The 18,951-nt window shown below is 48.4% G+C and overlaps 1 protein-coding gene across 1 annotated transcript in view; it reads left to right on the forward strand.

Moving 5' to 3' along the window:
- Positions 1-18,951, forward strand: part of ABCC8 (ATP binding cassette subfamily C member 8) — a 101,250-nt gene that overhangs the window by 26,728 nt on the left and 55,571 nt on the right. The window contains exons 8-11 of the mRNA XM_045291142.1: positions 3,092-3,256; positions 6,733-6,888; positions 9,196-9,330; positions 9,680-9,842. Coding sequence (XP_045147077.1) covers positions 3,092-3,256; positions 6,733-6,888; positions 9,196-9,330; positions 9,680-9,842 — 619 coding nt within the window. The remainder of the gene's footprint in view (positions 1-3,091; positions 3,257-6,732; positions 6,889-9,195; positions 9,331-9,679; positions 9,843-18,951) is intronic.

Raw genomic sequence — 18,951 nt, forward strand, 5'->3', positions numbered from 1 at the left:
TGGCAAGGAGCAGGCAGTGACCCGGGATGGCAGCAGAGTCCCGGCAGGCAGGAAGGCAAAGGGACAGAGAGCGAGAGATCACCTCTGTCCACCTTTCTCTCTTATACAAAAGGCTTCGACATCAAGGTGGTGTCATCAGCCTGTGGCTTGATAGGCAGATTTACCTCCACTCCTAGCCAGGAGTGTCTAGTTGACACAAGCTCTAACTGCCACAACTTGCGTATTTTTAAAAAGCAACAATTCCCTTGATGCAGTTCTAATGGTAAAGCTTGCCAGCAACTCCCCCCACATCCTGCTCCCTAAACTGCTCCCACACACACATCTTCAAGGCAGAAACCACTTTTCTTTGGATCAAGAATTTTGTGACTTATGAAATAAAACTCTCCCTGCAGGTATGAGTCATTAAGTGATTCTCCAATTCCTCTTGAGAGACAGCTGAGACCTGGGATAGCTCAGTTTTGATTAAGACATGGGCACTGGACTAGCCAAGAAGCCTGCAGTGATGTCCAAGGAAGGCAGGCCCAAGGGAAACCCAACAAGGAGATAAGGGGCCTGGGAATCCAGGAAGGGATGGGAGGACACTGGCCATTGCCAGGCCCTCAAAGGTAATTATTTGTTTTAATTATGGCAAAAATATACACACCAAAACAGTCTTCCATTCCGCAATGCCTACACGTATCATTCAGTGCCGTTTATTATACTCTTCGTGTTGGACAGCCACGTCTCTTAGTTCCATCGTGCCGCTTCAATAGAAAGAGCAGAAGTGTGACTTCACACAACAGCAGCTTGTTTTCCCCTTGTGTAGACGAGACGTCCAGATCCAGGACATCCACTCTAGAGCAAAGCTTCTTGGGTCGCGATTCCTTGGGTGCTCGCAAAATAGTTGGCAACAGTGAGCGATTTCTGAATGCCCAACGACCAAACATGAATTCAAAATCAAATGTGTAATGAACCCCAGGTGTTCCTGGCCATGGGTGCTCCCCGTGGGCGAGGAGGGGTTGTGAGTGGGGCAAAAAGAAACGTCCTCTCTGTGTCGGCCTCAGAGGGAGCGCCTCGCTCGTCTCTTTGCCACCCTTGGCCCTCGGTTCCTTGGCCGTTTCGTGTGGCGTGGCCTCTACCTTTCCCATCTGTGCTGCTGTGCTTGATCTGTTCTTTTTATATCTCACGGGTGATGAGCTTAAGACACACCCTACCGGGATATGGCTTCAGTTATGCCACAAAGTAAATCCTATTCCTACGTAAGATTCTGTCCACAGAGGTTGAAGGTTAGGATTTACAGCACGTACTTGATGGACACAATTCAACTTAACAATAAAATCCCTATTCCTACATAAGATTATGCCCACAGGTATTGAAGGTTAGGATTTACAGCACATACTTGAGGGACACAGTTCAACGCATAACACTGTTTAAACAAGGAACTCCATTCCCCAGACCTGAGTCTGTTTCCAGGGGAGCAGAGAAGAACCCTAGGCTTATTAAGCAGGATCTGGTTTCCCTGAGCCCACATGCTTGTAATGCTGACCCAGGACCAGCTGGAAGAGCATGTTTGTCCCCACAAATCTCCAGCCTGGAGCTGACAGTGGAAGGCAGGAGAGTCTGGATCAAAGGGCTGGAGGAGGCCTCGGCAGCAGGATTGGGGTGCGGTTGTGGCATCACCTGGGTTCGTGTCTGCATGCTCCCTACCAGCATGTCACCTTAACGCCGCCACTTACCCATGCTGGGCCTGCGCTCCCTCCTTCACAACCTGGGGCTAACCCCCGGACCATTCTTTCTAGGGTATTATAAGGATGGATTCCACACCCCAAATCTGTTCTATCCTGTAAGGTTAGGTCCCTCTCTCGCAGCCCAATTTTCAGATCCATTTTGCTGCTTCCACTACACCCCTATCTTCCTCCCCTCTTCACCTCTTCCTCTGGTTCCTTGGCAAAGGGAACATCGCTAGTTCTGGCATGGACCCTTCCTTCGCCTCCCTCTGTTAGCCTCTTGCTGTCACTAACAGGAGAAGACCTCTATCTCCTTACAGTCAAAGGAGAGACTGTTATGAAGTCCAGGGCGCAGTGAGATCTGATTCAGGGGGCATCCTGTTAAAACCAGGGAGTGAGGTCTTTGCCACCATCAGGAAGCCCTGCATGTGAGCCCCAGGAAGTTTTGGCCCTGGGAAAAGGCGTCCTTTCAGCCTGCTCCTGGACCTGCCCTCCGGCTCCTCTCCTCATCGCTAGTTCCATCCGCCGCCCCAGCATCCACACTCTCCCAAATGCCCTGCCGAGTTCAGGCTGGGGTCTCAGAAAGGGAGAGCTCGGCCCTCAGAGCAACGCTGACGTGACGCTGCCACTGAGCCGTGATCAGGGTCCGCATCGTACTGGGGCTGTGGGGGCTGACTTTGGAAGCGCTCTTTGTTCTCTAGCATCTCCGGCAACAAAGCCAAAGCATGTGCTTCATCTTCCATTGCTTATCCTCGGAGCGCTCGCTGGACTCCCAGGAGAGGAGAACTGTCACTTGAAAGGGAAGTCCCGGGAGCCCACCCGGCTGGGGGCCCTAGGTCTGAGTTCAGTTCAGTCTTAGTGTGAAGTGTGAGTCCCCGTCTCTCACGCAGGCACACCACAGTGCCACGTTTCCTCTGGTCTGTCCTCCCCAGAAATCACCGCAGAGCAGATTGTCAGCGAGTTCAGCGCCAGGGCTCGGCTAATTTTGGTTTTATGGCAGAAATCTAGAGGACACATATCATGGGCTCTGTTTGAGCGGTTCTGGTTTGGGCTGCCCCGTGGTTCATCCTATTTATTCTTGTTCCATTCAGAGTGCGCTCCCTTGGGCCTGGTGGGGTCATATTTAATGGGGTTTGAGGATAGAAAGGAGCCCCATTCCGTTCCCCCAAGCGGAAGATGAAAGGACACAGGCAACCTGCTCTGTAGTAAGAGACCTACGTGGCTGGACTTATCAATCTGATTTGCCAATCAAACAAAGGGACAGAGCTTTTCAGCCATGAGGACGGTCCTGTAGTAACCACGGCCGTGACCCACAACATTATGTGCTAATGATGGTGGTCATTTTGCCGGCAATGGCGGTCACCCTGCACTTCTCTTTCCCACAGACTCAATTTCTCGGGGTTTACTTTGTCTCATCCCAAGAGTTCCTGGCTAATGCCTACGTCTTAGCTGTGCTTTTGTTCCTCGCCCTCCTACTGCAAAGGACATTTCTACAGGCATCCTACTATGTCGCCATCGAAACCGGAATTAACTTGAGAGGAGCCATACAGGTATTTAGATGATGAATTCCATCCTGTCACAGTACAGAGCCTCATTATTTAGCCCATGAACACTCAGGAATAATTCTGCTGGGAATGTATCTTCTGTCGTCCTTTAACGATGTTTTGAAACAGTAACTGTTGACAGGGCAGTGGGCAATAGGGAATGTGCTTCGGGCACACCCTGAGATGGAGTTCTGGGTCTGCTTCTATAACCTAGTGGACTTGGAATAAGGCACTTTGTTTCCAGAGGCCTCATCTCCTTCCTAAAATGAGAGCCTGGGACTAGATCTGAGCTATAAGCACTCAGCCCTGTTTTCCAACAGTGACTGTGGCAGACATCACTAATCAATCACAGCACTCGCGCCTGCTGCATACAAATGCAGCCTCAGAATCCTTCCCCTGATAGTGTTCCAGGGTTCTGCCACCAAAGAGGTCTCTTTTGGGTTTTAAACAAAAAGAAGAAAAAGAACACTTTTTGGTATACCAGGGCTAGATAGATAGCCCTTTACATCTATTTGAACTCTTAAAGGTTGGGCCACTCATGAGAGAGGAGTCATCTGATGTGAAAGTTCACATCGGCCTAGGCTCTTGCTCTTAGCTTCGGGGCTTCCTTTTAGAAAAGTTGAAAAAAATGGTCAGAATCTGGAAAGATCCAGGACCTTTGGGAAACATGGGTCATGAGGATTATCCAAGCATCGGTATTTGTATTAGAATTTTGGTTCAGTTGCTGTAGTTGAGAGGCCCACAATGATAGCACATTAATTAAGGTAGGCATTTTCTTATTTTTCACATTGAGTCTGGGAAACTGTGGCAGTTCCATAATCATCAGAAACCTGGGCTCTCTCTATCAGGCTGCCCTGCCCACCTCCTCACTTCTATGTGGCTTTTGTCTTAGGGATAGCTATTGAAACCCCCATCACGTTCACAGTTTTAAATCAACAAAAACAGAAGGGCAGGGGAAGGAATGCCTTCTCCATTTCAGACCACACAACAGAAACTACACGTATCATCTCCTTTCCACCCCATTAGCCAGACATTGGTCATCTCTACAGAGACTAGAAAGTGTGTTCTTTCATCTTGATAACCTTGTGGGCCCTGGCAGAAATTCTCTTTGTGAGAATGGGCATTGGGATACAACTAGTAGATGCTGTCATACCTAGCAATTCTTATGTGATTAGTGACATGATTTTTTAGGTAAATAAAAAAGCCAACTTATTCTCAGAAATATTCCTTAGAACCATTAGCATGGACAGGTCCTGTGGGAGACAGAGATGAAGGCTTTGGGAAGAAAATGGTCTGCGATGGGCAGGACAGACCTGGGTTGAGGACGGTGTCGGGATCCACTGGATTTGAATAGTGCTCACCCTGCACAGCTGTACTGGACAATCCTGCCCTCTCCCTGTGTTTTATTCCGAAGAAAACAGAACCATTTCCTCAGGGATCTCATGAGATGGCTGTAAAGAGCCCAGGGAAACTTAAGACTCTGTAGGAATTGTAGGGCTCGGAGACTGTGGGGAGTCAAACATTGCACACAGTCCCCCAAACCTCTCGGAAGTCGCAGCTTCTGCTCAGGCCCCTCCTGCGGGCTCTCTGTCACCAGCGGCAGCTTTTGTGGTCAGACTGTTCTGTAATTAAACCTCCTCCCTCTTTTCATGTCATAAATCACACACAAGCCTAGTATTTTCCAATTAGGCTGGGAGAGCCAAGAGTGGCTTTTCAAAATGTATTAGCATGTAATTGTTTTTATCAAACTGCCTGAATTTTTTTACATTCATAAGAGAGATTAATTCATGTGGCACAAAAAGGAACTGTGGACATTCATTATAAAAACAAATTAGAAAGGGGGGGGGGAACAACCCTTCTTCCTTTCAAAGATTTCCAAAAATTATAGATAAGGATCTGTGTTTGTATGAATTCCAGAACAAGCATGTTCCTTGTATACAAATTATTGACAGAGTTCCTGCATTCTATTATGCATGTATACTAAACTAATAGATAAAAATGTAAATAATTTTTACATAACTAATGAATTGGAATATTATGGAATTGTTCCTGGGGTGCAAATGGTTTGCCCGGCTACTGGCTGAACAGAAGGCAGTGTAAACCCTCCCAGAAAACCCTTCAGAGAGAAAACCTTGAGACCAGCTGGATAAAGATTACAGCCATGAAAACCCCATGGCCAGCAGTTCTACCCTCTCATACATAGGGCTGCCCTGAGCAGCAATCTATCCAAAGGCTTGATTTGGTGATGGTTGCCAGATATTGTTGATTCCAAATTGATTCCCACTCATAATCAGCCCTGTAAGGCAGAGTAGAACTGCCTCTGGGGGTTCCCTAGGCTAGACTTTTACAAGGGCAAATCACCACATCTTTTTTCCCCCTGAGCAGCTAGTGGGTTCAAACTGCTAACCTTTCAGCCAGCGGCCGAGCACTTTAACCGTTATGCCACCAGGGCTCTATTTATACTATGTTACGTTGTGGTCATACGCACAATGGATAGCTAGAATATTTCATATATAGATATAGTACGTATTTTTATCTTTACTTACTAATGTTTCATCTGAGAACTCTATGTTCCTGGAACTAGGTGACTATTCTTTGAAGTATGATTTTACCTAGCTCACAATTGGCCAAAAAAATAAAATAAAATTACCATTCCTTTGGTGCATGTAAGCTCACAACAAAGCAGAGTGTAAACTCATGCTTTAAGCAAGTGAACACACAGAAATCCTGGGTTTACACAGCGGGTGAATCAGGAGCGGGGCTCTGCATTATAGCAAAATCCACGCGAGGATTTGATTCAAGACATTTGATTCAGTCTGAATACATTTCCTTCTTCTGGGCAACATGGTCACTGCCCACAGAGCTTTCAGGTTCAGTGTCCACTAGGGGTTGTGGTCATGGCTGGTCCCTGTCCACTCTGTGGGGGCAGAGCAAGGTCCTCGGGCGGCTGGACCCGAGGAATGCCACTGACGGACACTCACCCGTTGCCGGGTTTTAGATCAGACCTTCACAGGTTCAGTTAAGCTGGTCTTGGCCCCAGGGTGTGCCTGTGTCCCTGTTGGAGATGCTCACATGAAGAGAGTAATGAAACACTTTATAATTTGCACGGCTCTGAAGTGAGTATGGCACGGGCCTCTGGCAAATCAAGAATGCACGGAGATCTGATTGTGAGATTGAAGAGCGGAATAAGAGCTGTCCCTGAGGGAAAGGTCTGGCTGGCCTTGAAAGTGGTTTTCCAGGAACATAGCTTGGATTGGCAAGGATTCCCTGTGTGGATGCTGCTGCCTGGACTTACCTGCTGTGTTTGCAAAGCCTTCTGCCTTCGGAGCTGTAGTGACCTGGCTTGTAAATCGTAAAAAGGACATGGTACCGGGTGATGGCTGGGCCGAGGCACTGTGAATGCTACCAGTTGGCTCAGTGTAGACATGTGGGATGGTGATTAAGAGGAACATAAGTATGAAACACTCTGCTCTCATTTCTAGACCAAGATTTACAATAAAATCATGCACCTGTCCACCTCCAACCTGTCCATGGGGGAGATGACTGGTGCGCAGATCTGCAACTTGGTTGCCATCGACACCAACCAGCTCATGTGGTTTTTCTTCTTGTGCCCAAACCTCTGGGCCATGCCAGTCCAGGTAAGCGGGTTGGGCAGGTGACAAACGAAACCGGAGTCTGACTGTCCACACCTGGGAACTGGGAGACCACGTCTTCCGTCCCATCTTTGTAGACTTTAGAAGGGCCTGTCTTAACTAAACCTAAGCCTGCCTGCCAGTACCTTCCACTCCTCCGGGGTACCTTAGGGGCTCTGTGGGGTGGGCCCCTGCATCCCTAGACTCCCCCACACCCTGCAAGCGGTCTGCTAAATCTCCCGATCATCTGAGACTTTCAAAGTGCGCTCAGCCTTCAGTAAATGGTAAAATAAGAATCTGTGGAAACTTTTATGAGCAACTGGGGCCACATGGAGCCAAGCAGAGTCCTTACCTTGGAATTGTCATTACTGATTATGTTGCACCGTCTTCGTGGAAAGAGCGGGTTACATAATAGAATATGCAGTGTGAGCCCGACTAAATTGGAGTATATGCGTTCATACACTCACAGCAAAGGGAACTGGAAGGTCCCTAGTATTTCAGGTGCGTGTTTGTTTCTAAATTTTGTAATAAGCGCGCATCATTGTTAGGCATCAACAACATAAGTGTGTTTTTAGCTAGACCACCTGAGGAGCTGGCTGTGGAGAGAGCACCTTCCAGCCCTGAGGTTGATAACAGTAAGAGAATCCCCAGCACGGTTCCCTGGCCCCCTGGCCCCCTCTGTTCTGCCTCCCCTCCCAGTCGGTGGTCCCCGCGCCTGTGAGCGACTCTGCTCTGGTGCGCAGGCCCGAAGCGGAAATCCCAGACCCGGGTTCTATCCTAGACATCTTCCTTTCATGTTCATTTAACCTGCACAGACGGCCCTGAAAACGGCTCTATACCAAGAAGCCGAGTCTCTGAAAGGCTCAGCAACTTATCCAAGGTTTGCACAGCTGGAAAGTGTTGGGGTGCATTCAAAGCCAGAGTCACAGACTCCGGGGACTGTGACCTGCCCTGATACACTACACTGTGCATTGGGGATGAAATAGCCCCTTGAAGCCCCAAGCTCGATTTATACACCCAGAGTTCCTGGTACCTGCTATTTTCCAGAGGTCCATTCAGAGGCTTGCAGGAGAGAGCAGGAGACAAAGGTGGGAGGGGATACAGAGAGAGGACCAGCCTGAGGCAGGAGCCCCCACTCCAGCAGCCTCCACACTCTCACAGCTGGTTGGGGTGGGGGGTGTCCTGGGAACTTGCATGGTACTTGCTCATCCCACATCAGCTGAGCGACACCCGGATGGCCTCCCTGTGAGCAGCTGGTGAGAAGGCTGGCTGCCAGGCCCAGGGTCCCAGGAAGATGGCAGAAACGTGGCCCAGCAGGGCAGGAGTGCCTTCACTCCAAAAGAGAAGTGCTCTTCTGCCCATCTGTGCCTATAGCTAATGTCAGTTAAACACTGGCAGGCCAGTCACTAACTGGCCCCTATGATACCTATTAATGCAGGAGGCAGTCTGTAATTAATGGGCATTCAGAGCCTCTTTCTACTTCGCTGTCCTTGAGACGTGCAGGGACAATCACTGCCAATTTGGCATCAGGCTGAGTGCCGGACCGGCCAGGCATCCATTTTTGTTTTTTGGTTTTTTTGCCCTTTCTTCAATTAAGGCAGGCAGGCAGCAGTCTGTTCCTCTAGAATAAACCACCTAATTAGAGGTGTCTGCCTTCCATGGAACCTGAGAAATTGTCATTTGACACCCGGGTAGGGGGTGGGGGAAGGTTGGAAAGAGCAATTTACAGTTTTCATAAATATTCAGAAGCAGGCAGTGATTTACATAAAGCTAGAAACAGAACAGGTTCCCCTTTCAGAAACAATGTGCCAAGTTCATTAGGAGTCACACCCACAGCCTGCATGGGGATAAAAAGCAAACTCGGGGACCCTCGCCGATGTCTGGCAGGGAGGCAGCAGTTTTGCCCCTGGGCTCATGCACCCCTTCTTTTTGTCGATGAGAGAGCAATCTCAGCCCCAATGGCCAGCAAACAGAACCCTAGATGCTGTCACACTCCCGCCATGCAGCTGAGACTTCCATCTGGGAAACAGGCGTGGAAAGTGCCGATGCTGCAGCCAGCTTTGCAGATGAACGCAGTTAGTTGCCAGCCCAGAAACACTCATAGCTCACTGTCTGCTGCAGGTCAGGCACAGTATGCCATCCCTCCTCCTGGAATTGCTTTGTCACACTCCAATTTAGACCCCTGGGGATCAGGACCAGTCCCACCAGGGGCCTAGGGAGGAAGGCTTTCTGTCTACACCCCCTGGCAGTGCAACCACCAGGTCATGGGAAGCTCACCTTCATGATCCCTGGTCCATCCCCACGGCCCCCTAGATCATCGTGGGTGTAATTCTTCTCTACTACATCCTCGGAGTCAGTGCCTTAATCGGAGCCGCGGTCATCATTCTGCTGGCTCCAGTCCAGTACTTTGTGGCCACCAAGCTCTCCCAGGCCCAGCGGAGCACACTGGTAAGTGTCCATGTAGACCAGCACCCTTTGTCCCCATCCGTCCCCAAGTGTCTGCCCACTCCCTTTTCCTACTCAGGCACACCTCCTCTGGAGCTGCGCCTTCAGGCCAAACCACACACACACACACACACACACACACACACACACACACACACGCACGTGCGCAGTGGCCCAGAGCAGGTCACTTCCGCTGCCAACTCTGGGGCTTCTTTGTGAAACAGGGTTAATGGAAAGGGTGGGATCGGCCCAGTGGGGCTGGGCTGGGCAGGGTGGTGAGCGCATGGACTCCGCTCCTTCCTCCTGGGCACTGTGAGGAAGAGGAGCAGGCCTCTCTGACTCTGTCCCGCAGGAATATTCCAACGACAGGCTGAAGCAGACCAACGAGATGCTTCGAGGCATCAAGCTACTCAAGCTGTACGCCTGGGAGAACATCTTCCGCACGCGGGTGGAGATGACCCGCCGGAAGGAGATGACCAGCCTCAGGGCCTTTGCCATCTACACCTCCATCTCCAGTGAGTCCGGGTGCTGCCGCCCCGATGCTGAGATAGGGTACAAGGGCTCGGTGGCTTGGCAGAGCATGGGCATTTGGGGATTATCCAGTCAAACTGGCTCTGGTCACAGAGCCCCAGAAATCACCATGTTCTGCCTTCATTTACCCAGCAAATATACAAGGGCCTGATGGTGCTGACCCTCGGGGTGCATAAGGAAGAAGATACGAGGGTCCCATTCCTCATGCAGCTGATTTGGAGAAGGGGCAGTAAACAAATAAATGACACGAGTTCCAAATTCTTTGCCCTGGGGAAGCGTTCTGTCCATCCGGGCGTCCTGTGAAATCAGTGGTCCCTGAAAATTAAAAGCCCAGGCTTAAGGCACCCAAAAGTGTAGGGACTGAATTTATACTCAGCATGTGGTTTGGAAACCCCCAAGTCAAAAAGTTAGTAAAGCACAATTTTTTTTTTTTTAAGACTCCAACTGGTAAAACTCTGAAGAGTTCCCAGCAGATCCATGAAAACAGCTCCGCAGGGAGCACAGGACTCCCCTGGCAAACCCTCCTGCTGAATGATGGGCTAGGAAGAAAGAGATGAAAGTTCACGAGGAAAATACCTCTCTCCCCACCAAGAGTGAAAGGAAACAAATGCCCCCCCCAAAGGAGCGTGTGTTTCTTGATCACTGGAGATAATAGAACAGTGTCATCAAGAGATAGAGGAACAGCCGGTGGGTTCAAACCGCTGACCTTGTGGTTAGCAGGTTGGTGCATAGGCAGCAAATGGAGGCTGGTGGCAGCTACCTTGGCTACTCCAGATGTATACTCACTTCCTGCAGTTCAGACTGCACCCTGGCATGTGTTTTCTCCTATAAACAGCATCTCTGAGAGGCAGGTTCTCAGGCTGGCCCACTCTCTGTGCCAGGAGCCCTGAATGGTGCCGTTGAGTAATTGCTAGACTGCTAACCACAAGGTCAGCAAGTCAAACCCATCCGTTGCTCCGAGGGAGAATGACGGGGCTATCTGATCTCATGACAGTGTACAGGCTTGGAAACTATAGATGATTACTGAGTCAGAATTGACTCGATGGGACAATTGGGGGGCTTATTTTTTTGTCCCTTGGAGCCCTCAGGAGACTAATCATGAGTGGTGTGACGAACCCCTTCACAGGGCACCCGGCACCGTTCCTCTCCTCAACCGGGGGTCTGGATATCCTTTGCAAGTCTTGCTGTCCCTCTGCCCCCACCCCCACCCCATGACTTTGTGGAGGACCTGGGTCCAAGAGGACTTAGACTCCAGGTCCTGGAGAGGCGATTTGAGTCCAGCAAGAGCTGAGCTGACCTGGAAGGGTTGAAGACCCTGGAGCCAACCTGTCTAGGTCTTGGCAATCCAGAGGGATCAGCTGAACAGCTCAGGTTGATCCCTGGAAGAGGGACGTGGGAAGGACCATGCCTCAGAGAGAGTGGAGCGCTAAGTGCTGTTTGCTCAGCGTGTTTGCCCTTCCTGGGGTGGGTGTCTTTGTTAGTCAGCGTGAGGGAGGAGAGCAGGTGGCAGGGTGGGGGGCAGAGACATTGAGTGTGTTTTCATCTATCTCCTTCCATCCGGACTTCCTGCCTCCTGCTCTTAGTTACCGGGGATCAAGCACAAGTCATTAGGCTTGAGGTATTAAAGCATCTCTCATCTCACTCCTAGTGCCAGCCATGGGGTCCTGGCTCCACACAGGAGCCCTGGCATCACATTTCCTTAGGGACCCATCCTGGTGAAAGCCTGCGGTGCCCTCAGCCCAGTCATCTGTGTGACCCCCACACTTCCCATCCACCTGTCAAGCAGACAGGATGATTGACCCTGTACGTGATGGTCACCGAGCATCAGCACCCTGAGCGCGCCTTGTATTTGGAGCTCTGAGCTAGGGCCAGGCTGAGCAGGGCATTGACAACACAGTGCCCCTGACCTCCAAATCCAGCATCAGCATTCCCTCTTGAAGAAAACAGAGATGTCAGTTACTCAGTAGGGATCGAGGGAGCCCCATCCGGGTACCCAGCCTTGTGCTAAGCACTGAGAGGGAAGCAAAAGGTGATAGGATGTGCACCACGTTCTTCAGGAGCTTCTGCTCCAGCTGCAAAGGCAGGACTAAGAGATGGGGAGCGTGCAGGGCAGGGGCAGGGCATGCTTCGCTGTGTGCCCAGCGACGTGCTGCCTGCTGCTGCTCGTGAGGTGCCATCGGGCCTGTTCTGACTCATGGACAGCCGAACGAACGCCACCGGTGCTGGACCGCCCTCACAACTGAGTCCATTGCTGCAGGCTCGGTGTCCACCATCTTGCCAAGGGTCCTTCTCTTTAGATGAAGCAGGTGGCCTTTTCCAGGGGCTGGGATTTGCACCTCTTACTAACCTGGTGAGATGTGTGGTTCCCATTTTCTGTAAGGAAAGAATGAGGCCCAGGGAGGGGAACTGATTCCCTGAGGTGCTCAGGTTGTCAATGGCAGAGAAGGACGCCCCTGTACAGAGGTGGTGTTTAGGGTCAGAGCCACTTGATCCGTTCCAGGTGCTCTTTTGTGGCTCTCAACTGGCCCAGACCTCTTTGGTTTCTGCCATTTAATAAAGATTTACTGAGCACCTATTAGGTGCCAGGCCCTGTGCTCAGCATCGAAAAGGCAGTGGTGGGAAGATAGGTCACTTCCTGCCCGCAGCTTGCTTCCAGTCTAGTATTGGAGTGAGACCATCAAATGAGCAATAGAGCACCAGTGTTGTTGGTGATAGGAACAGAATTGGTATGCTGCACGCCCATAGGAACTGTCCCCTTACTGGTCTGAAGGAATGGATGGCAGGGAAACCTTATCAGAGATGAAACCAAATAGAAGCACCAAAGGATGATAGCCAGGGATCCAGATGGGATAAGAGAGTCTCAGGGATAGGAAGCAATACTCATTTAGTCCTAGAGGTGAGGAAGATGATGGTCTATTCAAGGCTCAGACGTAATTCAGTGGGAAGAGGGTAAAGCCAAGACTAGATCATGCAGGACATCGTACGCTGTATTCAGTCCCTTGGATATGATCCTGAGGGCCACAGGGAGCCACTGAAGGAGTCTGAGTCAGGGACAGGTAGGTGTCATCCTCTCTTCTTGTACTGGTATATTGGGGGGAGGGCAGGGGTGTGACTTACGGAGAGCTGAGACATTCAGCAACTAATGAAGCAGAAATCAATCCCTCTGCAGGGCCTCCTGCCACGCCCCCTCCTCGGCAGCCAGCACCGGTCAGTCGTACCATTTACCTGCTTCACCACCTCCGTTGACCTTGTGGCCTCTCAGACAGAACAGGAAGAAGCCTGCACTTCAAAAATACAGTTCCCCCCCTGCAGGTGCAACTTGCAATTAGAGCCAGGCAGGGGGCAAAGCTGATGGTAACCAGGGGCACAAATGGCCCGCTGTGCCTTCCAGAGACGGAGCTCCTGAAATATTTATCAGTGCGCTGGGAATGAGACGGCTGGTGCTGCAGCGCCCAGCTGGTGGACCCTGAGGCCAGGCAACCGTCCTTAAACAAAGCCTGAGAGGGCTGGGGCTTGAGCCTTCTTGGGTTTTATATGACTTGTCTGCTGTTTTGTGTGGTGGGGGACAAGGTGATTGTGAAAAGCAGACAGCACTGTTCGCGACTGCCCTCCAGGACCTGGCAGAAGGCCTGGAAGAGGGCGGTTGCTCTTGTGAGGGATGTCGTTATTGGGTGCTGTGAGCAAGCTCCGACTCACGGAGCCCCAATCCACAACGGGACAAAGCCCTTTCTCGTTCCACACCGTCTTCACCGTCTTTCCTGTGGGACAGGGTCTGAGCCTTGAAAAAGAATTCTGGAATGAATTTTGGTTTTAGCTTGAATGGTTTTCTTTGGTAATGATGCTGCATCACAAAGTTACAGTGTCTTTGGATGAAACCTATCTTTGCTGCTTTCTACATTATTATCTGTTTACCTGTGCATGTACCTGGGTGTATGACTCTGTATCCTCTTAAACATTATTTTTATTTATTTATTTCCTTGCTCCTCCCTCGCTTTCCCTTCCTCCTGGCCTCAGCGTCTCCATAACCATCAAAAATCTGCTCCATTTGATGTGAAAATCATTTTTCTTTGTTAATCGTGGTCTCATTCAGCATTTGTCTTACAGGAGAGACTAACTTTGCTCTGCACAAGACCTTGCAGATGTGTCCATGTCAGGATGCGTCTGCCATTTTCATGATGATGCTTTAGGGCTGCATGCTGCTCCATGGTGTGTATGCACCGACGTGTGTTTACTTTGGATGGGCGTTTGGCTTGTCTCTGTCATCTTGCTCCTGCGGATAGCGCTGTGATAACCCCGGGGTGAGTATCTGCTCGTCCTTTGCGCCTTGCTTCTTTAGGCTCTGTACCGAGTAGATAGATGTCTGGGTCATTTGGTATTTCTATTCCCATTGGTTTCCCAGTCCAATCAGCATTCCATGAGGGCTCCAGTCTCTTCACAGCCTGCCCAGCATTTGTTATTTTCTGGAGTTTTTTTTAATTTTCATTTTACTATCACGACCGATGTGAGGTGGTATCCTCATCATTGTTTTCATTTTCATTTCTCTTATCGCTGATGACCGAGAGCATTTCTTCCTATGTGTGTTGGAGGTCATCTTTGGGGAATCTTGTCTTCTTCCTTGAGAAGGTATTGCAGTCTTCTATGGAGTTTCTAGATGAATTCTGTATCAGGTCTATCGTTGCCACCACCACCCCTCCGCTCTGTGGGTTCTCATTGTACATTTGTTGATGAAGCCTTTGGTTAGGTCTCTCGGGTGGGTTCTTGGTTTCGCAGGAGAAAGAATTCACGCCGAAGTCTGGTTTGTGGTCTAAGTGAGTTTTCATAAAGGACAGGAGAAGTTTCATCTTTTACAGCCTCAAAGGAATCCACGCTATTTCAGGAAAGCTTGCCAAATTGTGTGTAAGCTGCGCAGGGGCTCACAACTGAACATGGGCAACCTCGTGGGACTGCACACTCGCACATGGTGAACTGAGGCCAGAGAGACCGTGGCACCGCCGAGCGGGAGTAGGAGCAGGGTCAAAGGGTGAAGGGGAGAAGGACAGAAGGGCCTTCCAGTGCCAAGGTATTTTAAACCTCTGGCTGGGGAGGTGTGGTTGAACCTATTGATGACCCCATTGGCTGAATCAAGCCCACCTGGCTGAGGTGAGGGTGGGGACTGAATTGGAGAATGCCCAGTTAAAGGGGTCTCATAGGTGTTTAATGCTCACCCGATTCCTTCCCAACCTCCTGGAGGAGGCCTTGTGCAGGCCTGGGGAGGGACAACCCCTGTCCCTGTCTGACTACCTAACATTTTGGGCACACAAATGTACGTTCAGGATGTCCGAGTCCTCTGATTTGTCTTCGGTTGTGGGATGTTTTTCATTCTGTTTGAAAGTGTGTTTTTGCCTTGTATTAGGGCCCTTAAGTTTGTCCCTATTTTTTCATGTACGATCTTCGTTGTTTTAGGGTTTTAATCCATCTTGAGTTCGTTTTTGTATATGGTGTGAGGAATGGGCCCTGCTTCATTCTTTGCGATGGAGATCCAATTTTGCCAGAACCATTTGTGGAAGAGACTATCTCGTTCTCATTTAATGTGTTTCCCCTCTGTATCAAGATTTGATTGGCTGCAGGTGCATGGTTTTATGTCTGGGTTCTCTATTCTGTCCCATCAGTGTACTTGTGGTACACCTGTCTCTTGATGTACCAATACCAAGCTACTTTGACTCCTGTGGCTGTGTAGTAGGTTTGAGGTGAGAAAGTGAGAGACTGCTACTGTTCTCCTTTTCAAGTGTCCTAATTATCCTTGGTTTCTTTGCATAAAGAGTTGTTTTTTTTTAATTTTTCCATTATTTTAGAACGATGCTGGGATCTGGATTGGAATTGCATTAATTTGTAGATCGCTTTGGATAGGATTGACATTTTCACAATATGAAGTCCTCCTGTCCGTGAACATTGAACATTCTTCCATTTATGTAAGTGTATATTAGTTTCTTGTAGTAATGTTTTACACTTTTCTTTGTACAAGTCTTTTGTTTCCCTCATTGGATTTATTCCTCAGGGTTTCACCTTTGATGTAGTTACTGTAGATGGTATTGTTTTCGTACCTTGTATGATGATCTTGTAACTTGCCAGATTTTTCTATTCGTTTCAGCAATTGTCTTGTCAAGTCGTTGCCGTTTCTACATAAAAAATATATCATCTGCAAACACAGAGAGTTTTACTTCTTTGCCAATCTGGATGCCTTTAAGTTGTCTTTGTTATCTAGTGGTTCTGGTAAGACTCGCAGGACTACATTAAATAAGAGTAGTGATAAACACTTCCTTCGTTTGCTTCCCAGTTGCCGGGGGAATACTTTCAGTTTCTCTCCGTTGGGCAAAATACTGGCCGTTAGTTTTGCGTATATGGCCTTTATTATGTTGAAGAATATCCCGTCTATTCCTATTTCATTAAGTACTCTTCCAAAAATGGGTATTGGATTCTGTCAGTGTTTGTCAGTGTTGTATGTTGGATCTTTTCTGCATCAATTGATATGATTATTTGATCCTTTACTTTTGCTCATCAATATAGTGGATTACACTAACTGGTTTTCTAATGGCGAACCATCCTAGCATATCTGATATAAGTCCCTCTTGATCATAATGTATTTTTAATGTTTTACTGTATTCTACTGGCTAGGATTTTTTCAAAAAGTTTTGCATTTATCTTCTTAAGAGATATTGGTATATGATTTTCTATTCTGGTAGTGTTTTTGCCTGGTTCGGGTATCAGGGTTTACACAGGTCACAAAATGTTAGGATTTTGCCATCCTTTCCGATATTCTAGAATAGTGTGTGTAAAACTGGTGTCAACTCTTCTCAAAACGCTTTGTAGAATTCCCTGGTAAAGCCATCCGGTTCTAAACTGTTTATGGTTGGGTGTTTTTTAATGACTTGCTCTAATTCTTCTTGTGTTAAAGGTTTGCTAGGGTTTTCTATATCGGGCTGTTTTAATTTTGATAGTGTGTTTCTAAGGAACCCTGGCAGTGTAGTGGTTATGTGGTCAACTACTAACCACCAGATCAGCACTTGGAAACCATCAGTAGCTCTGTAGGAGAAACACAGGGCTTTCTACACCAAGCAGAAGTTACGGTCTTAGAAAGCCATAGGAACGGCTCTACTCCGTCCTGCAGGATCTCAGTCGTCACTGACTTGATAGCAGTGAGCTAAGAGTGTTTCCTAATTTTGGTTGGTTCTGTTGTGATGGCACCCATTTCATTTCTCATTCATGATATTTGCATCTCCTCTTTCTTTCTTAAATTTGCCAGTGGTTTATCAAATTTGTTAATCCTTTCAAAGAATCTATTTCTAGCCTTGCTGATTTAAAAAAAAAATCATTTTATTGGGGGCAAATACAACTCTTTTTTTAAAAATCATTTTATTAGGGGCTCTTACAACCCTTATCACAATCCATACATCCATCCATTGTGTCAAGCACATTTGTACATTTGTTGCCATCATTCTCAAAACATTTTATTTCTACTTGAGCCCTTGGTATCGGCTCCTCATTTTCCCCCTCCCTCCCCACCCCGCTCTCTCCCGAACCCTTGATAATTTATAAATTATTATTATTTTATCATGTCTTACACTGTCCAATGTCTCCCTTCACCCACTTTTCTGTTGCCCATCCTCCAGGGAGGGAGTTATATGTAGATCCTTGTGATCAGTTTCCCCTTTCTACCCCCACCTTCTCTCCGCCCTCCCAGTATTTCCAATCTCACCACTGGTCCTGAGGGGTTCATCTGTCCTGGAATCCCAGTGTTTTCAGTTCCTATCTGTACCAGTATACATCCTCTGGTCTAGCCAGATTTGTAAGGTAGAATTGGGATCATGATAGTGGGGGAGGAGGAAGCATTTAGGAACCATAGGAAAGTTGTATGTTTCATCACTGCTACACTGCACCCTGACTGGATCATCTCCTCCCTGCAACCCTTCTGTAAGGGGATGTCCAGTTGCCTACAGATGGTCTTTGGGTCCCCACTCTGCACTCCCCTCATTCACAATGATATGATTTTTTTCTTCTTTGATGCCTGATACCTGATCCCATAGACACCTCATGATCACACAAGCTGGTGTGCTTCTTCTATGTGGGATTTGTTGCTTTTCAGCTAGATGGTTGCTTGTTTATCTTCAAGCCTTTAAGACCCTAGACAGTATATCTTTTGATAGCTGGGCACCATCAGCTTTCTTCACCACATTTGCTTTTATACATGCTTTGTCTTCAGTGATTGTGTCGGGAAGGTGAGCATTATGGAATCCCAGTTTAATAGAACAAATTGTTCTTTCATTGAAGGAGTACTTGAGTGGAGGCCCAATGTCCATCTGCCAGCTTAATACTAAACTTATAAATATATGCACATAGATCTATTTCCCCATTATCATATATTAATATATTTACATATGCACATGCCTGTTTTTAGACCGCTATACATGCCCTTTGCCTCCTAGTTCTTTCCACTATTTCCTTTTACTTTCCTCTTGTCCCACTATCATGCTCAGCCTTCATTTGGATTTCACTAATTCCTCTTGGTTACATTGCCCTTGATCAAGCCCTACCAGGACTCTTACACCCTCCTCACCACCAATTTTAGATCATTTGTTGTTCCCTTGTCCCTGGGTTGCTTAACACCACTTCCTTCCCTCCACCTCCTCTCCCATGTCTCCCGGAACCGTCGGTCCTGTTGTTTTCTCCTCCAGATTGTTTAGCCCGCCTATCTTATCTAGATAGACCTGCAGAGATAATAATATGCACAAAACCAAGACAGAACAAAACAAAACAACAACAACAAAACTAATGGCAAAAAAAGAGAAAAGCCTGTAAATGATTCAGTGTCTGTCTTTTGACCTTTAGGAGTGTTTTCCAGTCTAGTCTGATGGGGTGCCACGCCCTGGCCCCAAAGTCTATTTTTGGTATTCCCTCAGGACTTCCTTGCTCTGCTCCCCTTGCTGTTCTGTTGCACCCACTTAGTGTTTTGCCTTGGTGTGGTAGGGTCAGATCGGCCACAATTCCTACACTGTGTCTCCAGTGTTGTCCCCTGTAGGGCTATGGTCAGTGAGGGATGTCATGTCTCATAGTGGGGCC

This window comes from Echinops telfairi, unplaced genomic scaffold, assembly GCF_000313985.2.
Source record: "Echinops telfairi isolate 266 unplaced genomic scaffold, ASM31398v2 ScPeMD7_60;HRSCAF=208, whole genome shotgun sequence".
Lineage (NCBI taxonomy): Eukaryota > Metazoa > Chordata > Mammalia > Afrosoricida > Tenrecidae > Echinops > Echinops telfairi.